This window comes from Piliocolobus tephrosceles, chromosome 14 (assembly GCF_002776525.5).
Source record: "Piliocolobus tephrosceles isolate RC106 chromosome 14, ASM277652v3, whole genome shotgun sequence".
Lineage (NCBI taxonomy): Eukaryota > Metazoa > Chordata > Mammalia > Primates > Cercopithecidae > Piliocolobus > Piliocolobus tephrosceles.
In genome coordinates, this window is record NC_045447.1 from 16,747,865 (window position 1) to 16,770,529 (window position 22,665).

The 22,665-nt window shown below is 42.4% G+C and overlaps 1 protein-coding gene across 1 annotated transcript; it reads left to right on the top strand.

Moving 5' to 3' along the window:
* Positions 1-35: 35 nt before the first annotated feature.
* Positions 36-15,556, top strand: NDUFA8 (NADH:ubiquinone oxidoreductase subunit A8). Its single transcript, XM_023198606.1, has 4 exons — positions 36-228; positions 7,232-7,395; positions 11,348-11,513; positions 15,236-15,556. Exons 1-4 carry the CDS (start codon positions 178-180, stop codon positions 15,371-15,373), a joined length of 519 nt encoding a protein of 172 aa, XP_023054374.1. The 5' UTR covers positions 36-177; the 3' UTR covers positions 15,374-15,556.
* Positions 15,557-22,665: the final 7,109 nt, after the last annotated feature.

The following is a 22,665-nucleotide window of genomic DNA, read 5'->3' on the forward strand; positions in this document are numbered from 1 at the left end:
AAGCTTCTTGGTATTGCGCACGCTCCCTCGCTCGCGGGTGGGCAGAGTGGTGCGCCTGCGTGTTGCCGGATGCGCATGCGCAGGCGCCGTGTGGCGCTCAGCGGTCGAAAGGGGAGTTCAAGGAGACAGGGGAGACGCGGCTGAGGGCTCCTCGTCGGGGTCGGGGCTGCAGCCGTCATGCCGGGGATAGTGGAGCTGCCCACTCTAGAGGAGCTGAAAGTAGACGAGGTGAGGCTGTCCGGAGGACAGGCAAGGGAGACATGGGGCTGCGGCTTCTCGGGCCTGGGCCGAACCCCGCTTAGGCTCCGCGGATCCTGGGCCCCGGGCCCCCCTCCCCAGTCCTCCAACACCTATACAGGTCGACCCACGGAGGTCCCCTCCGCAGCTTCGGGAGTCGCCTCCCCTCTCTACCCCACCCTGTTGCATCCTGCAATAACTCTAGAATCCTCCCCCTTTCGCCTTCCACGGCGACCTGCTTCTCCTTCCGTGAATAATAGTGATACATTTTATTAAGCACCAACCAGTCATTTTACTTAGCTTATGTCGCTTAATCCTCAAACTTGCATGCGAAGTGAGTATACAACCCTAGGGGCTCACAGTCGAGGGAGACAGTCACCTACCTTAAAGTGGTATCACCGGTGCAGAGTGCATAGAGTGGGGCGAGGAGGCCGCGGGAAAACGAGACGATATTGGAGCGTGCATCTACTCACAGCCATGGGAAGGTGTTTGGTAACAGGACTCACTTAAAGCATTCGTTTATTCAAGAGATGTCATTTGAGTAATTAACATGTACACACAACGCTGGAAGAGGTATACTTCCTGCTTTCATGGACTTTCCAATCCGGTAGGGAGACAGACACATAAAGAGGCCGTCACAGTACAATGTAGTTAGTGCTGTGAGAAGTGAAATAGAAACATACCCTACTAATTATAGCTAACATGATCAAGTCCTTTCTAGATGCCAAGCAGGATGCTAATTACTTTCCGTGCATTAATTCATTGAATCTTCCCAGCAACACTGTAAGGTAGGATATATATATATACAATTGGTCGTAACATGTTATAAATAAGGAAGTAGGCCCCGAGAGTAGAAATGATTTGCCTAAGGTCATGGAGCTTGTAAGTAATAGAGCTGGAAGTGAACCCAGGTCTGATTGTAAAACCAGTGCTTTTCCAGTGTATTATGGGTGAAAACTCAAAAGAATGAGAAGGCCTAGCAGAACCTGTTTTTAGGGAGCCAAGTACAGTCTGATGTGACCCTAGTGGTGGTGGTGGGAAGCAGCAGGTGCTGAGCCTGGAGAGGCAACTTGGGCTGAGATAGGACTTGGAAGCAGCTTCCACAAGGCCAGACCAAACAGTTTGGGCTTGATCCCGTAAAGGAGATGGTGGGAAGAGGTGGAAGGTTTTAAAGCACAGGAGTGTCATGGCAGGGCTGGGTAGTAGAACAGGCTATATTAAAGGAGAGGAAGACCAAGACTAGAAATGATGTGCCAGCACTAATATACTATGTTAAGTGTTTTCTTTGTTTGTTGTTGTTGTTTTCGAGACAGAGTCTCGCTCTGTCGCCCAGGCTGGAGTGCAGTGGCGCGATCTTGGCTCATTGCAACCTCCGCCTCCCGGGTTCAAGTGATTCTGCTGCCTCAGCCTCACGAGTAGCTGCGATTACAGGTGCCCACCACCACACCCGGCTAATTTTTTTGTATTTTCAGTAGAGACAGGGTTTCACCGTTTTAGCCAGGATGGTTTCAATCTCCTGACTTCGTGATCTGCCTGCCTCGGCCTCCCAAAGTGCTGGGATTACAGGCATGAGCCACCGCGCCCGGCCATATGTTAAGTGTTTTACCTGCAATTCTTCATTTAATCTTAGATGCCTGTGAGAGTGGCAACTGTTATTTTCCTCAGAGGAAGAAATTATTAACTATGTTCAGGGACTTATATTAAAGTGACATTTACTCTGAGGTGGTAGGGGGATCTGCCCTGTGGCCACCAGTCTTTTGTTCCTCCCCACCCCCCATGTAGCTGGGTTAATCTTGAGTTGCTGAATTTCTTGTTGCAGTTTTTATTAGGTTCAACAAACGTCTGAGGTTCTACTTCATACAACTGATATATCTGAAATACATTTGCCTTTAGGCTTCACACAATTGAATGAACATACGGATAATTACTTAAATAACTAAAATACAAGACAAAGTGTGATTAAATACTGTGAAAAGGGGCAGATATGGTTTAGGAAAAGATTTGAAGTTGGATCTAAATTTTAGGCCTACCTGCCGGTCACCTTGATTACTTGATTTTAGCATTTGCAGACATGGTTATTTGTAAGATGAGGTGATCCCAGCTATAAAATTCTCTGAAGCTATAAAGGGAATAGAGAAAGCACTTTTTGGGCATAATGTGAGATATGGCTAAATGGCATTTGAAGAATGGCACTTATAGGCAGAGATGGAAAGAAGACCCCTCTAAGTGAGGGTAGGGTCTGAGCAGAAGTAAGGAGATGGGAAAATGCCGGGAGCCAAACAGGAGTTTAGTGTTACAGTAAATAGTCCCTTTTTGAAATGTTGTAGGTGAGAAGGATGGAAAGATAGTTTGGGTCCAGAAGCCTTTCGATACCCGTTAAGAAGTTTAGGCTTTATTCTGCTATTAAGGCTGAATGAGAGTTTGGTTGCTAATTTAATAGCAGAGTAAAATAAGAATTGTCGTTTAGGGGGATCACTCTAGCAGCTGTGTGAAGAGTGGATTGAAGAAAGAAAAAAGCAGGGAGACTGGTCTCAGTGGCTCTTAAAATTATTGAGAAAGATATTAATGATCCCAGCGTAATTGGTGTTTACAGAGACTGTGCTTTCAGAGAGGAAAGAACAAGTATATCTAGAATTGATCAGACTTAGCAATGGATTTGATATTGGAGGCAGGGAAGGTTGAAGAATCAAAGTCAGATTTGCAACGTGGCAATATTTCTGGTGAAGCCAGAAGAAGGAGCAGGTTTGGAGAGCGAGTTAAATACATTTTGGACTTCATTGGCGTAGGAGTTATGACACATCTCCGTTGAAAAAAGCAGTCAGAAGCTTTGGACTGGAAAGTCCTTGGACACATTGACAATTTTGAGTGAAAATAAAAATAGCTAATATTTATGGTGTGCTTTCAATGTGATAGGCACTGTTCTTATTTTTATATGTATTAGCTAACTGAATCTTCGTAACAGTTCTATTAAATAAGTACTATTTTCTGTTTTACATAAATTTAGGAAAACTCAAGGCGTGGTATAAAAAAAGTACTATAAAAAGAGGTACAGACATAGTTTAAGGAGGCAAGGACAGGACTAGAAGTTTGATTGGGCTCTAGATGGTGACTTTGTCTCAGTTTCCACACCTGCAGACTGTGTAACCCTGCTGCGCAGTGAGGCTGTTGTGAGAATAAATGAGGAAGGATGCTGAAATTCTGTGTTCTTTGAGACAAAGAGAGCTGAATGAATTTGAGAGGGTATTCACAGTAAGCAGCTGTGAAAGGATGTTGTTTCTGTTGGAATGCATCAGTCTTAGTGAAGAAGCAGGTGAGGGGATATGGTGACATCTCAGGCTCATCCGCCTCAGTGATGGTGATATCATGGGAAGAAGCCTCATTGGAGGTCACAATCTCAGTGTTCCAGTTCTGGGGTTGCCACTGGGGTTGCCACTGACTCACTGTGCTGTCTCTAGCACATCCCTCTTTTTCATTAATTACAAAACAGACTCAATGTCTTCCTTTATTGTCCTGTGACAGGGACGGTGTTTTATATGCTCAACAACATGAGTATACCTTCGTTTTGATAAGATTTCCACATTTGTAGGGAAATAAGTAATGCAGGCAGGTGTTATAGTTTTGGGCCTTTGAATAGTTGAATCAGCCAGTTAAAGCTCTTTTAAGGCATATGACAAGTAAATATAACTAACCTAATTATTAAAATATATTAAGCTTTTAAAAAAGTTTGAGTGTTAGTTTTTATTCTCTTAGTTGTTTATAGGTAATAAAACAAGCAAATGTGTGCCACTCAGTTTTCCTAAATTATTTTCAAAAACTTTAATACGAAAACTTTACAGATTTTAAACATAAATTTATTAGAGTCATCATGGCAGATTTCACTTATGTCATAACTTTATTTTTGATAATTGTAACAGTTGTACTATTAATAGACATAGTCATAACTTTATTCTCCTTTCTATAGTGTATAGATTATTACCCTTGTCATCTTTCCTTGCCTTTTATTAATAACCTAGCTGCGTAAAGTGCATAAAAAATTAAATTACAGCTGGGCACAGTGGCCCATGCCTATAATCCCAGCACTTTGGGAGGCTGAGGCGGGAGGATCATCTGAGTTCGGGAGTTCGAGACCAGCCTGACTAACATGGAGGAACGCTGTCTCTACCAAAAATACAAAATTAGCTGGGTGTGGTGGTGCATGCCTGTAATCCCAGCTACTCAGGAAGGCTGAGGCAGGAGAATCACCTGAACCCGGGAGGCGGAGGTTGTGGTGAGCCAAGATTGCGCCACTGCCCTCCAGCCTGGACAAGATCAAAACTCAGTCTCAAAAAAAATAATAAAATAAAATAAAATTACAGACTGTTCTCACACAAAAATTTTTAATTTTACAAATCAAATTCAGTAGTGTATTAAAGCATAATACACTGTGACAGACTAGATTTTATTCTAGAAATACATTGGATCTGTTTTACAAAATCTGTTAATGCTCTATGTTATATTTATAAATTAATGAAAACGAAGCCTAAAAATTTTATTCTTTTCTGGTATAGAAAACATGGGTAAAGCAAAACTAATTAGAATTAGAAAGAAGTTTTCTTAACAAGGAATACCCAAACAACTATATTCCAGATACCAAGAGCAAATATTATACTAAACCTGCTTTTAATTTTAGAAAAAGGGAAAGTTGTCTGCTATCATTGCTCTTCATCTGTATTGGCCTGAAGGGATTGGTCAAAGCAATAAAATAGGAAATGAGAATAAGAAGAAAAAATAAAGTATGAGAAGGGAAAGAGACAGTTTTTATTTGTAAATGGCAGTTTTCCTGTTAATCTTCTTGAGTTTTGTGTCAGAACTAACAAGAGTTCAGTAAGATGGCTGGAGAGAAAATACAGTGTATAAGCAGCAGTAAACAAGCAGATTTTCAAAAGCAAGCAGTTTGAAAATCTAACAGAAAAACTATCCTATTTAGATAGTATCAAAAGTGCTAAAATACTGAGGAATAAACAAGAAATGTTCAAGGTCCCTATAATGAAGGAAACTGTAATTTTAACCAAAGGACAAGAATGACCTGAATATGAATAAATGGAGAGAAGTACTGTGTTGTGGATGAGAAGGTGTAATTCATGTATTCATATCTGTTTTCTAATTATTGTATCCCCATTTAGCAAAGAGTGGGTGCTCAACAACTACTTATTCTAGACACTATTTTGGGTGCTTGGTGTGTACCGTAGTCAACATTATATTTAATTACCACATATTAATTTAGGGAGAATTGATATCTTTACAGCAGTGAATCTATGTTGAAAACAAAATCCCTTCCCTCTTGGAGCTTATAATCTAGTCACACACAGACCACTCAGTGGCTCTTAAAATTATTGAGAAAGATGTTGATGGCCCCAGCGTGGTTGGTGCTTACACAGAGATTGTGCTTACAGAGAGGAAAGAACAAGTATATCTAGAATTGATCAGACTTAGCACATGAGTGCTAAGACCAGACCACGCGAGTGACCACTGATGCTAGCTTATATAAGATGATTAGAGAGAGAATCTCTGAGGATGTGAAGTTTGAGCAGGTACCCAGTTTTATAAAAGTGCCCATTGTTCCCTAATTTAATGTATAACTAAATTTAATACAATTTGAATGCAAATTGTTGGGGGAAGGTGCTCTTCTGAAAGAATAGCCAGAAAAGTTTTGAAAAGGAAGAATGAAGAGGATACTTCTCCCAGATAACAAAATGTTCTCTTCAGTGACAGTAATTAAAACATTGTGGTGTTGGTATAAGAAAAGGTAGTACAGAAAAGGGACCAGCAGGTCTCTTGCTTAAGCAGTTGTTAGTAGGCCCTGGACAGTTTACAGTTCTTTCTGTGCTGGCTGTATCTACACTGTGTATCTTCTCAAGAAAATATCACTAAAATGCTATTGAGGGAAACTGGTGGGCATAGTTAAAGGGATGGCAACCTTGGATATGCTCTGATTTTTAAAAAATTTGCAGATTTTAGCACTTTATTATTAGTTACTACTAGATGGACTAGATGCTGTTTGTGATCCCTTCCAGCCTCGTCTTCTGTGACTCTGTAGTCCTCTGGGAGTTTTATTTATCCGTTAATTTGATTTAATTTAATTCTTTTTTTTTTTCTTTTTGAGACAGAGTCTTGCTGTGTCACCCAGGCTGGAGTGTGGTGGCGTGATCTTGGCTCACTGCAACCTCTGCCTCCTGGGTTCAAGCAATTCTCATGCCTCAACCTCCCTAGTAGCTGGGATTATAGGTGTATACCACCATGCCCAGATACATCTTTAGTATCTTCACTAGAGATGAGCTTTCACCGTGTTGGCCAGGCTGGTCTTGAGCTCCTGACCTCAAGTGATCTGCCTGCTTTGGCCTCCCAAAGTGCTGAGATTACCTGTATGAGCCACTGTGCCCAGCCTTATATATCTATTAATTTTATTCCAGCAGCAGAAACTCAGTGAAGCTCTCCAGAGTTGGTTCTTCTCCCTACATCCCAGAAGCCTCCATCCTTCTCCACACCCCCTTTCTGTCTACCATACATATCTAAAGATTCTATTAGGGGTGCCATTTCTTCCACTCTAAAATGGGGATAGTAATGGGAATAGTAATCTTTTCATGAGATTATTGTAAAAGTGAAGAAAATAGTATATGTGATAGAGCTTCGTGTTCTCTAAATCACCACAGATTATAAAGAATCGCCGGGCAAGATGGCTCATGCCTGTAATCCCAGCTACTTGAGAGGCTGAGGCAGCAGAATCACTTGAGCCTGGGAGTCCGAAGTTGCAGTGAGCCGACATCGCGTCACTGCATTCCAGCCTGGGTGATGGGAGTGACCAAAAAAAAAAAAAAAATGACAGTGTTTAATTTTCTTGGTAAAGTCAGAACAGTGCTACTTTTGTGTTCTCTATTCTGACCTGCATGAGGTTAAGTTGAGAAAGTGGTATTCTGGTTCACAGTCTGTGGTCTTTGTCCCATCTTTCCTTTCCTAGGTGAAAGTTAGTTCTGCTGTGCTTAAAGCTGCGGCCCATCACTATGGAGCTCAGTGTGATAAGCCCAACAAGGAGTTTATGCTCTGCCGCTGGGAAGAGAAAGATCCGAGGCGGTGTTTGGAGGAAGGCAAGCTGGTCAACAAGTGTGCTTTGGACTTCTTTAGGTAAAAATCTTTTGGTATCGGTGCCTACTTGGTTGAAACATAAAGGTTTAAATTAATAAGTGAACAGCCAGCTAATAATGTGGATTTTAGTAGGAAGTACATAGGCTTTGAAATGAGACCAATATAAAACATTCAAAGGATGATAATTATTTTTGGTTTTGATTTTATTATCTGGCAAGTTCTTTAATCTCCATGAATCTCAGTTTCCAAATTGTAAAATAATACCTATTTAGGTTTGCTAAGCAAGTGACTGGTGACCATTTTTGCTACAGCAAGGGGAAAGTCTTTTTGCTGTGAAAAATTTGAAAAGGCATGTAAAACAACTTAGCACAGTCCTTTTTAAGCAGGCATTTACTAGGTTGTTGTCATTACTACAGAACACAGGTAGGATGGAAAGAAAATTGTATTCAGTTAGGTTTTAGGTAGGTCACTGTGCTTGATACTTAAGTAAAAAAAACCTAAACTGTATAATTGTAGGAAAATGTTTTAACAAGCATATTAGCACTCTATTTAAAAGGAGAGAAAGTCAACTCAAAGGAAATTGGTTCTTGTAACTCTGAAGTCCAGAAATAGGCCTGGCATCAGGCAGGACTGTATTCAAGGGCTTAAATAATTTCACAATTACTTGATGTCTTTTTGCCTCTCCTGTTTTCACAGTCTTTTAGTTCTGGTTTTCTCTGTTTACCTCATTTCAGAAAGGCTGTCACCTTGCTGTACCACAAATGGCCACCAGCCACTCAAGTTGCTATTCTGTTGATACTTGCTTAGCAAACCTAGACAAAGTGCGCCCTTTATCTAGAAGTGAGCAGAAAAGCTCCTGGACTGAGTCTAATTGTCCTGGCTGGCTGACTTCTTATACATATCATTGCATCACTTGTGCTTCTGGAAATAAAAGGCTCTGATTGGTTAGGCCTGAGATGGGGAGTGGACTTCGCTTCATCCAAACCACATTGCTGAGAGACAGGGAGGGGTTGTTCCCAAAGGAAAATTAGAAGGATGCTACAGAAGAATGGGGGAATGAATGCTGACTCGGCAAAAACCACCAATGTCCACAACAGTGACATTAGAGAAAAGAAAAATAGATACCTTAGCACAGTAGCTGCTTTCCTTCTTTCTTGCTTCTGCTGTCTTTGTCCCTATGCAAAGATATTTTTGTGGTTATAATCATAGTATGTATACATCGAGAAATTCATTTTTATTTTTCACTTGACATTATTGGAAACATTCTTTGAAGTTGCTGTATAGTCTTCATGATTTTTTTTTTTTTTTTTTTTTTGAGACGAAGTCTCACTCTGTTGCCCAGGCTGGAGTGCAATGGTGTGATCTTGGCTCACTGCAACCTCTGCCTCCTGGCTTCAAGCGATTCACATGTCTACAGGCCCGCACCACTAAGCCTGGCTAATTTTTTTGTATTTTTGGTAGAGATGGGGTTTCACCATGTTGGCCAGGCTAGTCTCGAACTCCTGACCTCAAGTGATCCACTCTCCTTGGCCTCCCAGAGTTCTGGGATTACAGGTGTGAGCCACCGCACCTGGCCATAATCATCATTTTTAATGGTTATATATTATTCCATCAGTGGATAAACCAACCATAACATACCTGACCAATTCCTGTTATTGAACATCATTGTTGATTTCAGTTTTTGATTATTTTGGATAAATCTGCAGTGATTACCTTTGTGTATAGATCGTTTTCATTAGTTAATAATTCATTGGCATAAATTTCCTAACAGTGAGATTATTCTATAAAAGGCTTTGAACATTATTATGGCTCTTGAACTTTATTGCTTTGCTTTTTTTTTTTTTTTTTTTTTGAGACAGAATGTCGCTCTGTTGCCCAGGCTGGAGTGCAATGGCTCGGTCTTGGCTCACTGCAAGCTCCGCCTCCCGGGTTCACACCATTCTCCTGCCTCAGCCTCCTTAGTAGCTGGGACTACAGGCGCCTACCACCACGCCCAGCTAATTTTTTGTATTTTTAGTAGAGACGGGGTTTCACCGTGGTCTCGATCTCCTGACCTCGTGATCTGCCTGCCTCGGCCTCCCAAAGTGCTAGGATTACAGGCGTGAGCCACCGAGCCCGGCAATTGCTTTTGGTTTTTAAATGTTGGATCAATTTATGCTGTCCTCAGCCCTGGCTTCTGGTATGCATAGTATTTAAATATTTGGGGGGTGCAAATGTTTTTGGATGTTTCAATTTGCATTGATTTGATTGCCAGCAAGGTTGAGTGTGTGTGTGTGTGTGTGTTTATTTAAACAATTTTTCTTTTTTTTGAGACAGAGTCTCACTCTGTCACCCAGACTGTAGTGCTGTGGCATGATCTTGGTTTGCTGCAACCTCTGCGTCCTGGGTTCAAGTGATTCTTGTGCCTCAGCCACCTGAGTAGCTGGGATTACAGGTGTGTGCCACCACGCCTGGCTAATTTTTGTATTTTTAGTAGAGATGGGGTTTCCCCATGTTGTCCAGGCTGGTCTTGAACTCCTGGCCTCAAGTGATCCGCCTACCTTGGCCTCCCAAGCTGTTGGGATTACAGGCGTGAGCCACCGCATCCAGCCTAAACAATTTTTATTTTCTAAGAGAACTTTTGCAAAACTTTTTTTCCATGGCCCAGTGGTAGTACATTTTAAGCGGGGAGTGTCTGGATTTCACAAATTCCCAAGGTGCCTAACTGCCTCCATAGAGGAATTTCTCACTGCTGAAGTTGCTGGTTGTAGCCATTAGTAGATAATTGTTAGGTATGGGGAGCGGGGTCCAGAACAGGGATCCGTGCTACTAGAGTAGTGGCCCGTCTGCTGCTGCAGCATTTTGGAGGAATATAAAACTCCCATTGGAAATGGTTGCTTTCTACCAAAGTGATTCTTGTGTAGAAGTTATGTGGGTGCAAGTTGTGCTTAGAATACCTGGAACGGAAACCTAAGAAACCGGTGACATTGGTGGACCTCCAGGAGGGCAGCTGAGTGGCTTATTGGGCAAGAGTGGAAAGCAGATTTGTCACTGTATACTTCTGTAGGCCATCTCTGAAATCCTTCCTTCCTGATCCATGTTAAACATGATTCATGTGAGAGTGTAGCTAGATTTCTGGAGTATGACAGGTAAGCACTTAAACAATAAAATTATTATTTCATTGGAAGAAAGAGGTGTTCTGAATTTCACTGCCTCAAGTATGGCTTTTACATAAAATGACGTTATTTTATTCTTGCTTGAACATGCATACTGGCAGGGTTGAATGATAAGGGGGATTTTGCAAAAAACTGAAGCTTATTCTTTTTATACACAGAAGTTAAATTTTCTCTAGCCATTTTTGATAGCCACAGAATGAATTATATGCTACCCTGCTTCTTAACAGAGAATACCAAATATAATATAACTTTGTTCTTGATAGCAAGGATTAATATCTATTTTTGTTCAATGTGTAAATAGAATGAGGACCTTCAGCTTTTGAGGAGTGGAGTGCAGTTTGTCTTTATACTAACAAGCAGGATCTTCTGCTTGTTAGTTTGTGTATTTGCTTTTTATAATTTTGTCTCTTCCTTTGCCATTGTCTGTCACCTCTGACTTCTGTCAGCATGTCCATTATCTAATTATGCCTCCTTCTCTTCTAAATTTGCTAAGCTGATACCCTTTGAGGAATTGGATCTAAAGAAAAGAATAAATAGGCCCCAAGTAAGGAGTTCCTCTCTGAGTAAAATTTGCATGCATTAGGCTACACTCCTTTCTTCTTACTACATAAAGAAATTAGGTTTTCTACCTCAGAATCTTTTTTGTTTACTAACTTGTTCTCAACTGGTGGATCCTGAAATTGTCTTGTAAGTGAGGTAAGAATATTTACTCACATACCTTTCAAAAAGCAAGGCTATGTATTTGAGATCTGTACCTATTTTCTTCTCACTTTTCTGTTTTTCATTGTTTTACCATTTTTCTGTTTTTCATTGTTTAACCCAGCCTTCTTTTCCAGGCAGATAAAACGTCACTGCGCAGAGCCTTTTACAGAATATTGGACTTGCATTGATTATACTGGCCAGCAGTTATTTCGTCACTGTCGCAAACAGCAGGCAAAGTTTGACGAGTGTGTGCTGGACAAACTGGGCTGGGTGCGGCCTGACCTGGGAGAACTGTCAAAGGTAAAAAGGCTTCTCCTGGAGGTCTCACTTTCTGACTCAGGGGTGGGATAAAGGCAAGAGGTGGTCAGCAAAGGGTCTCTGTGAATACAGATATGATGTAAGAACTTACCAGATTTACCAAACATATTAATTAGGCAGTGATTATACATAGTCCAGAAAGGAATTTTTAAAAATAAAAATATTTCTGGCCAGGCGCAGTGGCTCACACCTGTAATCCCAGCACTTTGGGAGGCCAAGGTGGGCGGATCACAAGGTCAGGAGATCGAGACCATCCTGGCTAACATGGTGAAACCCTGTCTGAACTAAAAATACAAAAAATTAGCCAGGCGTGGTGGCAAGCGCCTATAGTCCCAGGTACTTGGGAGGCTGAGGCAGGAGAAGGGCATGAACCCAGGAGGCGGAGCTTGCAGTGAGCTGAGATAGCGCCACTGCACTCCAACCTAGGCAACTGTGGGAGACTCTGTCTTTAAAACAAACAAACAAACAAAAAAAAAAAAAAAAACAGAAAAAAATAGAAATATTTCTTTAGACCTTCTAGCATGTGCAGATTTGTTTTTAGTTAATTAGCTAATTAGAGAACAGAAGGGAGTAGAGAGGAAGCTAAAGTATTAGTGAAACACTGTTAGTTGAAAACATTGTGGAGGTTATTGTGGAATTCACTGGGGAAATCGGATCAGGCTTATGCCACATTTTTCAGGAACATATCTAAGATTTTTTTTAAAAACTACATAATTGTAGTTTTAAAAGTGTTTCTCTTTCTCCTGTATTTCCTATCTTAGTTGTGACACCATCTGTTGAAACGTCAGAGCTAGAAACCTGAATTCTTCATTCCCTACTGTTCTGATTCCATGCAGTCATCACTTCCTATAGATTAGCATCTCCTGGAATTTTTTTTTAAATCCCTCATTGTTCCTGCTGCTGTTATCTTATTCTTGGACAGGAGTTCTTAACCTGGGGTACATGAATTTCTGGGAGAGGAGGGTGGATCAACGTGGGCTTTAGATGAAGAATTGAGGATAAAATTACACCTCCACAAGAAGAGTGATCTGTGTGGAAAATAAATCTATGTCACTGTGTTTTTAAAAACTGGATGGGACTCTCCATTGCTGGTGAGATAAAGCATCTTCTCTATAACATGGCATGCAAGCCCTTTATGATCTGACCCATCCCTGCTTCTTCAGCCTCAGCTCTGTCCGTTCCCTCTGGGGCAGCACAGGTAGCAAGGCATGGAGGAAAAATCTCAGGTCTCTCTCTCTCTCCTAGGCTGGAATACAGTGGTGCGATCACAGCTCACTGCAGCCTTGACTTCCTGGGCTCGGGTGATTGTCCCACCTCAGCCTCCTGAGTAGCTGGGACTACAGGCGCAGGCCACCATGCCCAGCTAATGTTTGTATTTTAGTAGAGACAGGATTTTGCTATGTTACCCAGTCTGGTCTTGAGATCCTGGGCTCAAGCGATCCTGCCACCTTAGCCCCCGGTCTAGTTCCCATCTCTTTGTGTATAGCATCTGTGAATATAAGCTTGGTGTCATAAGTAATAACTTAGCAAACTTTTTGTCTTTTGTATCTGGCATGATTATTTTCAGATACTTTTTGATTTACTGAACATATTATTTTAAATAGTTGATAATTCTATTTAAATTCTAGGTTGGAAAGTGGTAGAACTTACACATGTAACAAATAAAACTACCTTTTCTCATTTCTGACACTTACGAAAGAAGAAATAACAAGTCATGCTAGTAAGAAAGCATATTTCTTCTTGAATCTTTGTATTCACACTTTTTTAAACTCTGTAAGATAAAAAAAAAAAAATTATCTTTACTCTTTTCAAAAGTGTATTTCTCGACCAGGTGCCATGGCTCACACCTGCAATTGTAGCACTTTGGGAGGCTGAGGCAGGAGGATTGCTTGAGCTCACGAGTTCAAGACTAGCCTGGGCAACATTTTTTTTGTTTTTGTTTTTGAAGTGGAGTCTCACTCTGTCACCCCGGCTGGAGTACAGTGCCACAGTCTCTGCTCACTGCAACCTCTGCCTCCCGGGTTCAAGCAGTTCTGCCTCAGCCTCTTGAGTAGCTGAGATTACGGGTGCCTGCCACCATGCTCAGCTAATTTTTGTATTTTTAGCAGAGATGGGGTTTCACTATGTTGCCTGGTCTGGTCTTGAACTCTGACGTCAAGTGATCCACCTGCCTCAGCCTCCCAGAGTGCTGGGATTACAGGCCTAAGCCACCGTGCCCAGCCAATTTCATAAATATCTTTAATTCCTTAAAGGAGCTGCAAATACCAAGAAACCATTAGTGGATCAGTAGGAACCATCTCTGCTTATGGCAGGACGTTGGGAAAACTTTCAAAAGCAAACAAACAAAACTAGTAGAATTGAAGACTTAGGTTCCAACCTTAGCTCTGACATTACTGTGTATCTTATCTTAGGCATGCCAACCTCCTTGGTCTTCATCTGTTAACTAGAGATAATAATGCCTCATAAAGTCGTTATAATAATAATTGTGTGATTGTATACCCAAAAGCTCTGTTCCCAATAAAAGGTTTCTGAATTTATACATCTAGGAAGATTAATCTGGTCATCTTATATGAGGTGACTTAAGAGTTCAGACCAGTAGAGGAATAATCAGAAGACTATTGACAGCTGTGTCCTTATGTCTTCTTACTTCTCTGGGCCTATTTATCTTTAAAATGACAGCAGTTTCTGCTGGCTTTCCAGTTGAGATTGTGACCATCAGAGGATACTGTGAGTGTAAAGTATCTCTCTTCCTGTTGCAATTTAGTACTTCACCACTCTCCTGGCTTATTGGCTCAGCTCCCCGATTTGGGTCTTGACTCTCTCCAGTCTGGCTTTCACACTTCCCAGCCTACAGAGATGGGATTTAGTTACTGCCCTGCTTCAGTGGCACCTGTTAACCATCAGGTTAAAACGCAAACACCTTTGCGTATCATTTAATACCCTTTATCATCTGGCCTGTCCACCACTGTAGTGTGGTATTAAGAAGCACAAGCTTTGGAGTAGGCATATCTGACTTTGTGTACTATTTCTTCCGCTATTAGCTAGGTGGCCTCAGTGAGCCCCTGCAGAATGACCTCATAAGAGTGAAAATGGAATGGAATCATGTGCCAGCATCATTTCTAGCAATAAGTGCTTGGTGTGATGCTTCATCTCCCTCCATTCTTCATGCAGACTTTGCTTCAGCCATTCTGAAGACATGCCTGTCTATCTTCATATGTACTCTTTACTTGGAATGTCTTTTCCTCCCTTGTCTTTCTGACTGGCTCCTGCTCAGACTTTAAGCTAAGTCTTACCTCTTCAAAAATAGCCCAAACCTCCAGCCTTCAGGATGGGTTAGATGTACACAGTCTTTACTCCTATAGCAGGCAGTTCCTGTCTCCATCATTGCCATTAGTCATTGGGGTAATTTGGAAATCTTAGTTGTTATTCCTGGCTTTCTCCCTCACTAGACTGTGATCCCCTTGAGGACAGTATCTTGTTCCCTTCTGTATCCCTAGTTTCTACCACATGGAATGACATAAAGTAGGCTTTCCTGAGTGTTTGTTCAAGGATTAAATAAGTCTGAATGTGATTTGCTGGGGATTTAAGTCGGGGAGCAGTTGTGGCAGCCGGAGCATTGGGGAGACACCAGGAGGTGCGTTGATGGTTACAGATTTCTCCACCCTAGCTTTCAACTTTGCTTTTGCCCTCTTCACCCTTCCCAGGTCACCAAAGTGAAAACAGATCGACCTTTACCGGAGAATCCCTATCGCTCAAGACCAAGACCGGAGCCCAGCCCTGAGATTGAGGGAGATCTGAAGCCTGCTATACATGGCAGCCACTTTTTTTTCTGGACCAAGTAAAGATGGGTTCGTGGCCCACACTCGGTCATGTGCCCAGACACCGACTGATGAAAACGCCCATGCAATTTGCATCGACTGATAGTGTGTTCTTTCCGGGATCACAAACATTAACAAAAAAGTTAATTTATGTGACTTGGCAGTTATTCTATACCATTTCCTGTCCATTAAAATTTTTAAAGGAAACAGTTGTATTTTATTATGTTTTATGTGACCTTTTGGCCTTTAAAGATGACTTCCCCTTGCTTTTTCTTCTTGTGGTCCTGCCTGTTCCTCTTGCTTTGCTTTAGGCACTCGCTTATGTGGCTGAGGATCCCTGTTAGAACAGGGAGAAGTGGCCATGTGAAGGAAAGGCTTTGTTACTTTAGGCAGCTCCTTGGGGTGTGTCTGTTCACACATTTTGAAGTCTCAGCTCTCTTTCTTTCCATCCAACATCTTGGGCAAATAGATTTCCCTAAAGGTCATACAAGGGGAGCCTCCAGGATAGAAGTGCAGAAACTTCTTTGAGGCGTGACTCAGAGAATGGGAGGGGCCCCTAGCAGGGTCTCATGCAGTCTTGCTCAAAGTTTCTTGAAGAACCGAACTTCCACCACTTCCCCTTGATATCCCATCCTCAAGCATTATAACCCAGATGTTTTTCCTGATAGACAAGGGAGGTGGAGGCTGAACTTCCAGCTCCAAAGCCAGGAAGTCTGGAGGTCTGAGTGTCAATTCCAACCTTGGGTGTGTTCCTTAACCTCTTGTGAGAGGTTGAGTTTGAGGACAAACTAAAGGGCACATGCTTATCTACCTCCTGGGCAGGTTAAAGCCACAAGTGTTTATAAAGCTCTTTGGTTCAAAGCACTATTATGTCTTTTTCCCCCTTTCATTCAATTCCTTTTTCACTACTAGGCTGTTTCCTCTACATCTGACTGGGTCATTTTATGCCTTCTGGTTATGGCTTTAAATTGCATATGACCCTGCATAAGTCTTCTCAGCTCCCTGGGCCTTGGTTACCTCTTTGCAACACTCGAAAAAGCAAAGCAGTTGGACAGGAGTCTTTGTAAAGACCCTTCCAGCCCTTTCTAGATTTTCTAACTGGAGAGATTGCTGTGAGGCTCTAGACAGATGAGGTGCAGGGTCTGCTGCCCGAAGTGCTAGGACAGTTCAAAGAAAAAGCATTGTGTGATCTGCCATGCCCGCTTCTGTACCTAGTGCTGACCCCACAGCCGGAAGCATTTTGGATGCTTCCAGCAGAACCCCCAACCTGTTCTGCAAAAGTTACTTGCCAACCAACGTTTGCCTCAGTTTCTCTAATGAAAAATAATAGTGTTTTTTTTTTTTTTTTGCATTTTTTTCAATAGCTGAGGCAAAACCCACTAACCTTTTGGTGGCCAAGTAATTGGAAGTCACCTCTGGTGGGAAAGGTATGAGCATGACTGCAGATTGGTGTTTATATGATACTTCAACCCGCATGTTGCTTCCTAGGTTCTTTCTGCAAAGGAAGCTGCGCCTTGCATAAATAATAACAAATACTCATTGTGCACTGTGCTAAGCACTTTACATGTTTCACCTCCTTCAGTGCCCAGAGTCCTTTGAACGAGGTACTATAGCTCATATTCATTTCACAGATGAGGGAAGTTAAAGTTTAGCGAGAGGTTAAGAAACCCCAGTCTCAGATAAAAGAAGTGGTAAATACAGGATACAAGTGAAGATTGTCTGGTTCCAATGGCCACACTCCTGTTCTTCAAAGCCATGAGTGATTCTCAGCCTTGAGTGCACATGGGAGTCACCTGGGAGGTCTTTAAATCCTGATATTTGGATCCCACCCCCAGAGATTCTGTTGTAATTGGTGTGTAGTGTGGTCTGGGCATGGAATTTCTGAAAGCACTCCTGGCCTATTCTGATGTGAAACCAAGGTGTAGAACCACATACTGATTTTAGACATGAGGAAGCAAGTACAGCAGGCTACCTGCTAGTAAGTGGTAAGTGACTAAGCTGAGATTTAAACCCAGATACATCTGATTCCAAAGCCCGTACTCTCAAAATAAATGGGTGTATATGGAGATCCTAATAAAATGATTTTGATTTAGTAGGTCTGAGGTAGGGCGTGTGCTAACGGCACTGGTCCACAGATCACATGGGTAATGAGGGAATAAACCATACTGTCTTTCTGAGAAGGAGCTATGAGTAATTTACCTGCAGCAGCTTCTAGCACTGTTCACTCCCCAAATGTTCATTCACCTCTTTAGAACCAGAGCGACACGTCTTGAACTGTTAATGGTTTCAAATTCAATTCTAGGATGTAACTTTTGCCCAAGTTGGACAGCAGTTCTTGCCTCCCTCCTCCCCACCTTGCTTTGAATTCCTTGAACAAAGAAACTAACTTTTGGCTTTCCTGTACTCTCGATGGGATTACACGACATCATAGCCTTCTAGGACAGAAGGCTCTAAGTAATTAAATATAATAAGTCTCTTACAACAAGTGCCTGTCTCAATTTCAGTAGGTAAAAGGTCACAGAACAATTGGAAAGCAGTTAGTGTGAAGGATTCCTGAACAGGACTTCAAATAATAGAAAATCTTCCTGGTGGTTTGGCTTGAGAATGATGAGATGAATTCCTTATATCCCCAAAGGAAATTTATCTGCCTCCTTTCTTCTGCCAAGCCTGTTCCTGTCTTCCCTATCTATCTGAGTTAATGGTGTCTCCATCCTCCCAGTATCAAGTAACCTGAGATGCATCTTTGACTCTTCCGTTTACTTCAAGTTCCAATCCAACTCCAAGTCCTGTTGAGTTTCTTCTGTAATCGCTCACATTTGCTACTTCCTGTTTTATCTCATTGTCACTTTCCTAGGCTGTTTTTTTTCCCCTTGCCTGGATTATTAAAATGGCTTCCTAAGTGGTCTCCCATTGCCATCTCCCGCTCCAGTCCATCCTCAAGTTTGCTCCACGTGCCTGTGCTACTCAGCAGCCTTCAGGGTCTCCCAAATGGCTGCTAACTAAAGTCCAAATCCTTAATCTGGCCCTAGCCTCTGACACTCCATAATCTGGCCCTAACCTAGCCCATTTCCCCATCATTATCTTACTTCTTATTATGTAGCCTACACTCTACAACATGCCATTCACCAAGAACCTTTGGATCTTCACAAATGCCATTCCCTTGCCGGGAAACAGTCCTTCCTCATAGTCCTTCTACTATGCATTTTGTGTGTGTGTAACTCACTATATACTCAGATGAGGACTACAAGGTACAGAAAGGTTAAGTATCTTCTCTAGGGTCACACAGCCATTAAATGACCAGAGCCTGGATTCAAATCCAGACAGCCCAACTCCAGAGCCCTCATGCCCAACCGTCATACTACATGGTGTCACGGGAACAAAGGGGAGGAAAGACAATTTCTGGCTGTAGGAAGGCGATACTTCCTGGGAAAGACACCATTCGTGTTTGCCTTGAGAGATGGGGAGACTTTCAAGAGGCAGATGTGGGGAAGGACTGTAATTTAAGTAACATATTGAAATTTGCAAATTTATTGACTTCTAAAAAATAAGACAGATTCCAGAGACTAGGGAGTAGCTAAGTAAGATGTCCTAGGCTTCATGTATGAAAACTGGTAGATCTGGGAAACAAAATGAAGATTGTCTGTGTGCTTGTCCTTCAAAAGTATTAGAATCTCAGCACTGGATACACATTGGAATCACCCAAGGGGATCTTGAAATACTGATGTCTGGATCTCATCCCCAGAGATTTGGTTTAATTGATCTAGGGCCGGGTGTGGTGGCTCACGCCTGTAATCATAGTACTTTGGGAGGCCGAGGCAGAAGGATCACCTGAGGTCAGGAGTTCGAGACTAGCCTGGCCAACATGACAAAACCCCGTCTCTACTAAAAATACAAAAATTAGCTGGGAATAGTGGTATGCACCTGTAATCCTAGCTACGGGGGAGGCTGAGGCATGACGATCATTTGAACTTGGGAGGTGGAGGTTGCAGTAAGCTGAGATCGTGCCACTGCACTCCAGCCTGGGTGACGGAGTGAGAATCTGTCTCCAAAGGAAAAAAAAAAAAAAAAATTGGTGTGCAGTGTGGCTTGGACATACAGGCATTGTAATAAGTACTATCACTCTTGCTCATTCATACTCATAAATACTTTGTTCAGTTGGAGAAAAGGGGGTGTAGTTGCAGCTAGAACTCTGGAAACACATTAACTAGTTAATTCATTCAATCAATATTGATTTTGCAGCCTGCCTTTCTAGACATGGGTAGTGAACAAAACAGGGGCCCTGCCCTCATGGAACTTCCATTCCAGTGGTAGAGGCAATAAACAGGCAATCAGAAACAAGATGATTTCAGGTTGTGATAAATCCTGAGAAGGACCCAAACAGGGTTAATATAATAGTGACTAGCTAGGGGGTGAGGGAACATTTAGGAAGACAGGCCACAGAAGGACTCTCAGAGGAAGTGGGGATTGAGTTTCCTCCTGGAGTGTGAAAAGAAGCCAGCCAGTGAAAGAGCGGATGGAAGAGTGTCCCAGTCTGCAGGAACAAACCCTTTGGCAGGAGCAAAACCCCAAGGCAGGGCAGGGCTCACTGTGCTTCAGGAACAGAGAGGAAACTCGTCTGCCTGGAGTGTGGTTTTGTGTGGAAGAGCCTAATGCAGGTCACAGCCTATCTATAATACTTCCACCTTTATTACCATGGGGACGTTTCCTGCCATAGGTGTCTCTGCTGTCTGCTGGGTGAAGTCCAGTCTCCCCAGTGTGACAGTCAGTCTCCTCACAGTGTGACTCAGAGCGCTCCAGCTTCATCTCCCGCTACCATCCCCCAGCACTCCATCTGTGTTGAGCCCCACTCTGTACCTTTCCTCTTGCTGTGCCCTCTGCTCAGATGGTCTCCCCCACCTCTTCTTGGTGATCCCTTTCTTGAAGAATCAGCTCACATTTTGTCTCCTTTGTGAAGCGGCTGTCATCATCCCCACCCTCAGCAAGGGAATCACCTCTTCCTCCGAGTTCAGGAGCACCCTGCGCATGACCTGCCTTGTATAACGCTCCTTCTTCGGAGCAAGAACTGCATCTCCTTTGCAGTTGTATCTTCTCCTTTGTGTAATAGCAGCCTACACATAGTCAGTGCTTGATAACTATTTGTTGAATGAATGCTGCACAGCCGTCGCCTCTGCAAAAGAGAGTAGCTTAGTTAATCGTTAAATGTGTATCACTCTATACAGAATAAACACCAGGGCATTTTCTATGCAAAAGGAGACCCAGGATTCTACCTTAATGATTAACGCCATTGGAAAAGACAGGGGACTTGCAAGCTTTTTGCTTTTGTTTTTTTCAAAAAGAAAAAAAAAAAAAGAAGCCCAGAAATCCCTGTCACGGTCTCAGTAAAAATGCTGTCTGTGAACTGAAGGGAGATGGTTGCATAAAAGGTCAAATTAGGTTGTGGTAATAAGAAATATAAATTGCATGCAAGAGATATAAATTGCATGCAAGAAATATAAATTGCATGCCAGTATTCCTTTAATTTGAGGTTTGAATGCAAATTAAGCAGGCATGCCCTTTCTGGAAGCCTTGTTTTAATCAATTCTGCTGCTCTGATGGAAGAGTTGATGCTAGAAAGAAAATGACAATGCTGTTCCTTTCCCTTGCTCTCTAAAACTAAGGTATTATGTCATGTGACAGTGGTTTGACTTAAAGCCTTTATTTATTTATTTGATTGCTGAACACGCAGCACCTTTGGGCTGCTGTGGTTGTTTCCAAGGATTCTAGTGGTGAATTCATACCAAACAACTTTCCGGAAAGTCCTTTAGCATCTTTTTTCCATATCACTGTGATGGGCAGCCGGGCAATGAGGAAAAGCAGGCTGGGGTGCTACCAGTCTCTGACCTTGTTATGTGGCCTTGGCAAGCACTTTCCCCTTTCAGCCAGTTTCTTTAGCTGTAAAATAAAGAATTGGACCAAGTAGGTATCCAGGCTCTTTTCCATGTCAAGAAATATATGAAATGTAGCTTCTCTATTAGCCAGCTTGCTGGGGGAGACAGTGGAGTTTTCATATTTTCTTGAAATAGACCTAATCATTCCGGGAATTTCATTAAAATGAGAAGGGCATTTTGGCCTTCTGTTTTAAATAGATCACCCACACTGACATTTGAAGGACAAAATATAGAAGGGATTCTGAGATTTTGTCAACCACTTCCCTCATTAGAAGTCATGTGGCTGGGTATGGTGGCTCACGCCTATAATCCCAGCACTTTGGGAGGTCAGGGCGGGTGGATCACTTGAGTTCAGGAGTTCGAGACCAGCCTGGCCAACATGGTGAAACCCCGTCTCTACTAAAAATACAAAATTAGCCAGGTGTGGTGGTGCATGCCTGTAATCCCAGTTATCCAGAGGCTGAGACAGGAGAATCACTTGAACCCAGGAGGCAGAGGCTGCAGTGAACCAGGATCACTCCACTGCTCTCCAGCCTAGGTGAGACAAAGTGAGACTCTGTCTCTAAAAAAAAAAAAAAAAAAAAAGGAAAGAAAAAAGAAATTATTTCATGTAACTTTCAGGCTGAGTTTCTTTAGAGGATTGTTATGAGGGCTTTGATCTTAAAAGTTAGAAGAGAAACCTTTTGGAGATCATCCATTACTTGAACTGTCTTTTGATTGGGCCAAATTCAATCTGAATTTCTCTGCCCTCCTGGATTCAGGCTAGCTGAAACTGTGGCTACTGCTATCATGTGGAGGAATGGGTCGGGACGATTAAACTACAGGAGTGGGGGAGCAGTGTTTGGGACCTTGGAGGAGACCTGAGCATCAGAAGCCTAAAGGGCAGGAGTGGGATCAAAAACTTGACAGAACCGAAGCAGAAAGTTGGGAGATAAACACTCAAACAGAAATAGCTACAAAGGCAGCTGGGGGCGGTGGCTCACGCCTGGAATCCCAGCACTTTGGGAGGCTGACGCGGGCAGATCATGAGGTCAGGAGTTTGAGACCAGCCTGGGCAACATGGTGAAACCTTGTCTCTACTAAAAATACAAAAATTAGCTAGGCATGGTGGTGGGCACCTGTAATCCTAGCTACTCAGGAGGCTGAGGCAGGAGAATCACTTGAACCTGGGAGGCAAAGGTTGCAATAAGCTGAGATTGCACCACTGCACTCCAGCCTGGGCGACAGAGCAAGACTCTGTCTCAAAAAAAAAAAAAAAGATCTACAAAGGCTATGAACTGACAGTTTGCAGAAGAGAGCATCAGAATGGCCAATAAACATGTGAAAGATGTTTAACCTCAACAGCAGTTAGAATAATGCAAAGTAAAACCATAATAAGATGCCATTAAT

Coding starts and splice junctions, on each gene's coding strand:
- NDUFA8 (XM_023198606.1), top strand. CDS start 178: ATGCCGGGGATAGTGGAGCTGCCCACTCTAGAGGAGCTGAAAGTAGAC. Junction 229..7,231: donor AGGAGCTGAAAGTAGACGAG/GTGAGGCTGTCC, acceptor TTCCTTTCCTAG/GTGAAAGTTAGTTCTGCTGT. Junction 7,396..11,347: donor TGTGCTTTGGACTTCTTTAG/GTAAAAATCTTT, acceptor CTTCTTTTCCAG/GCAGATAAAACGTCACTGCG.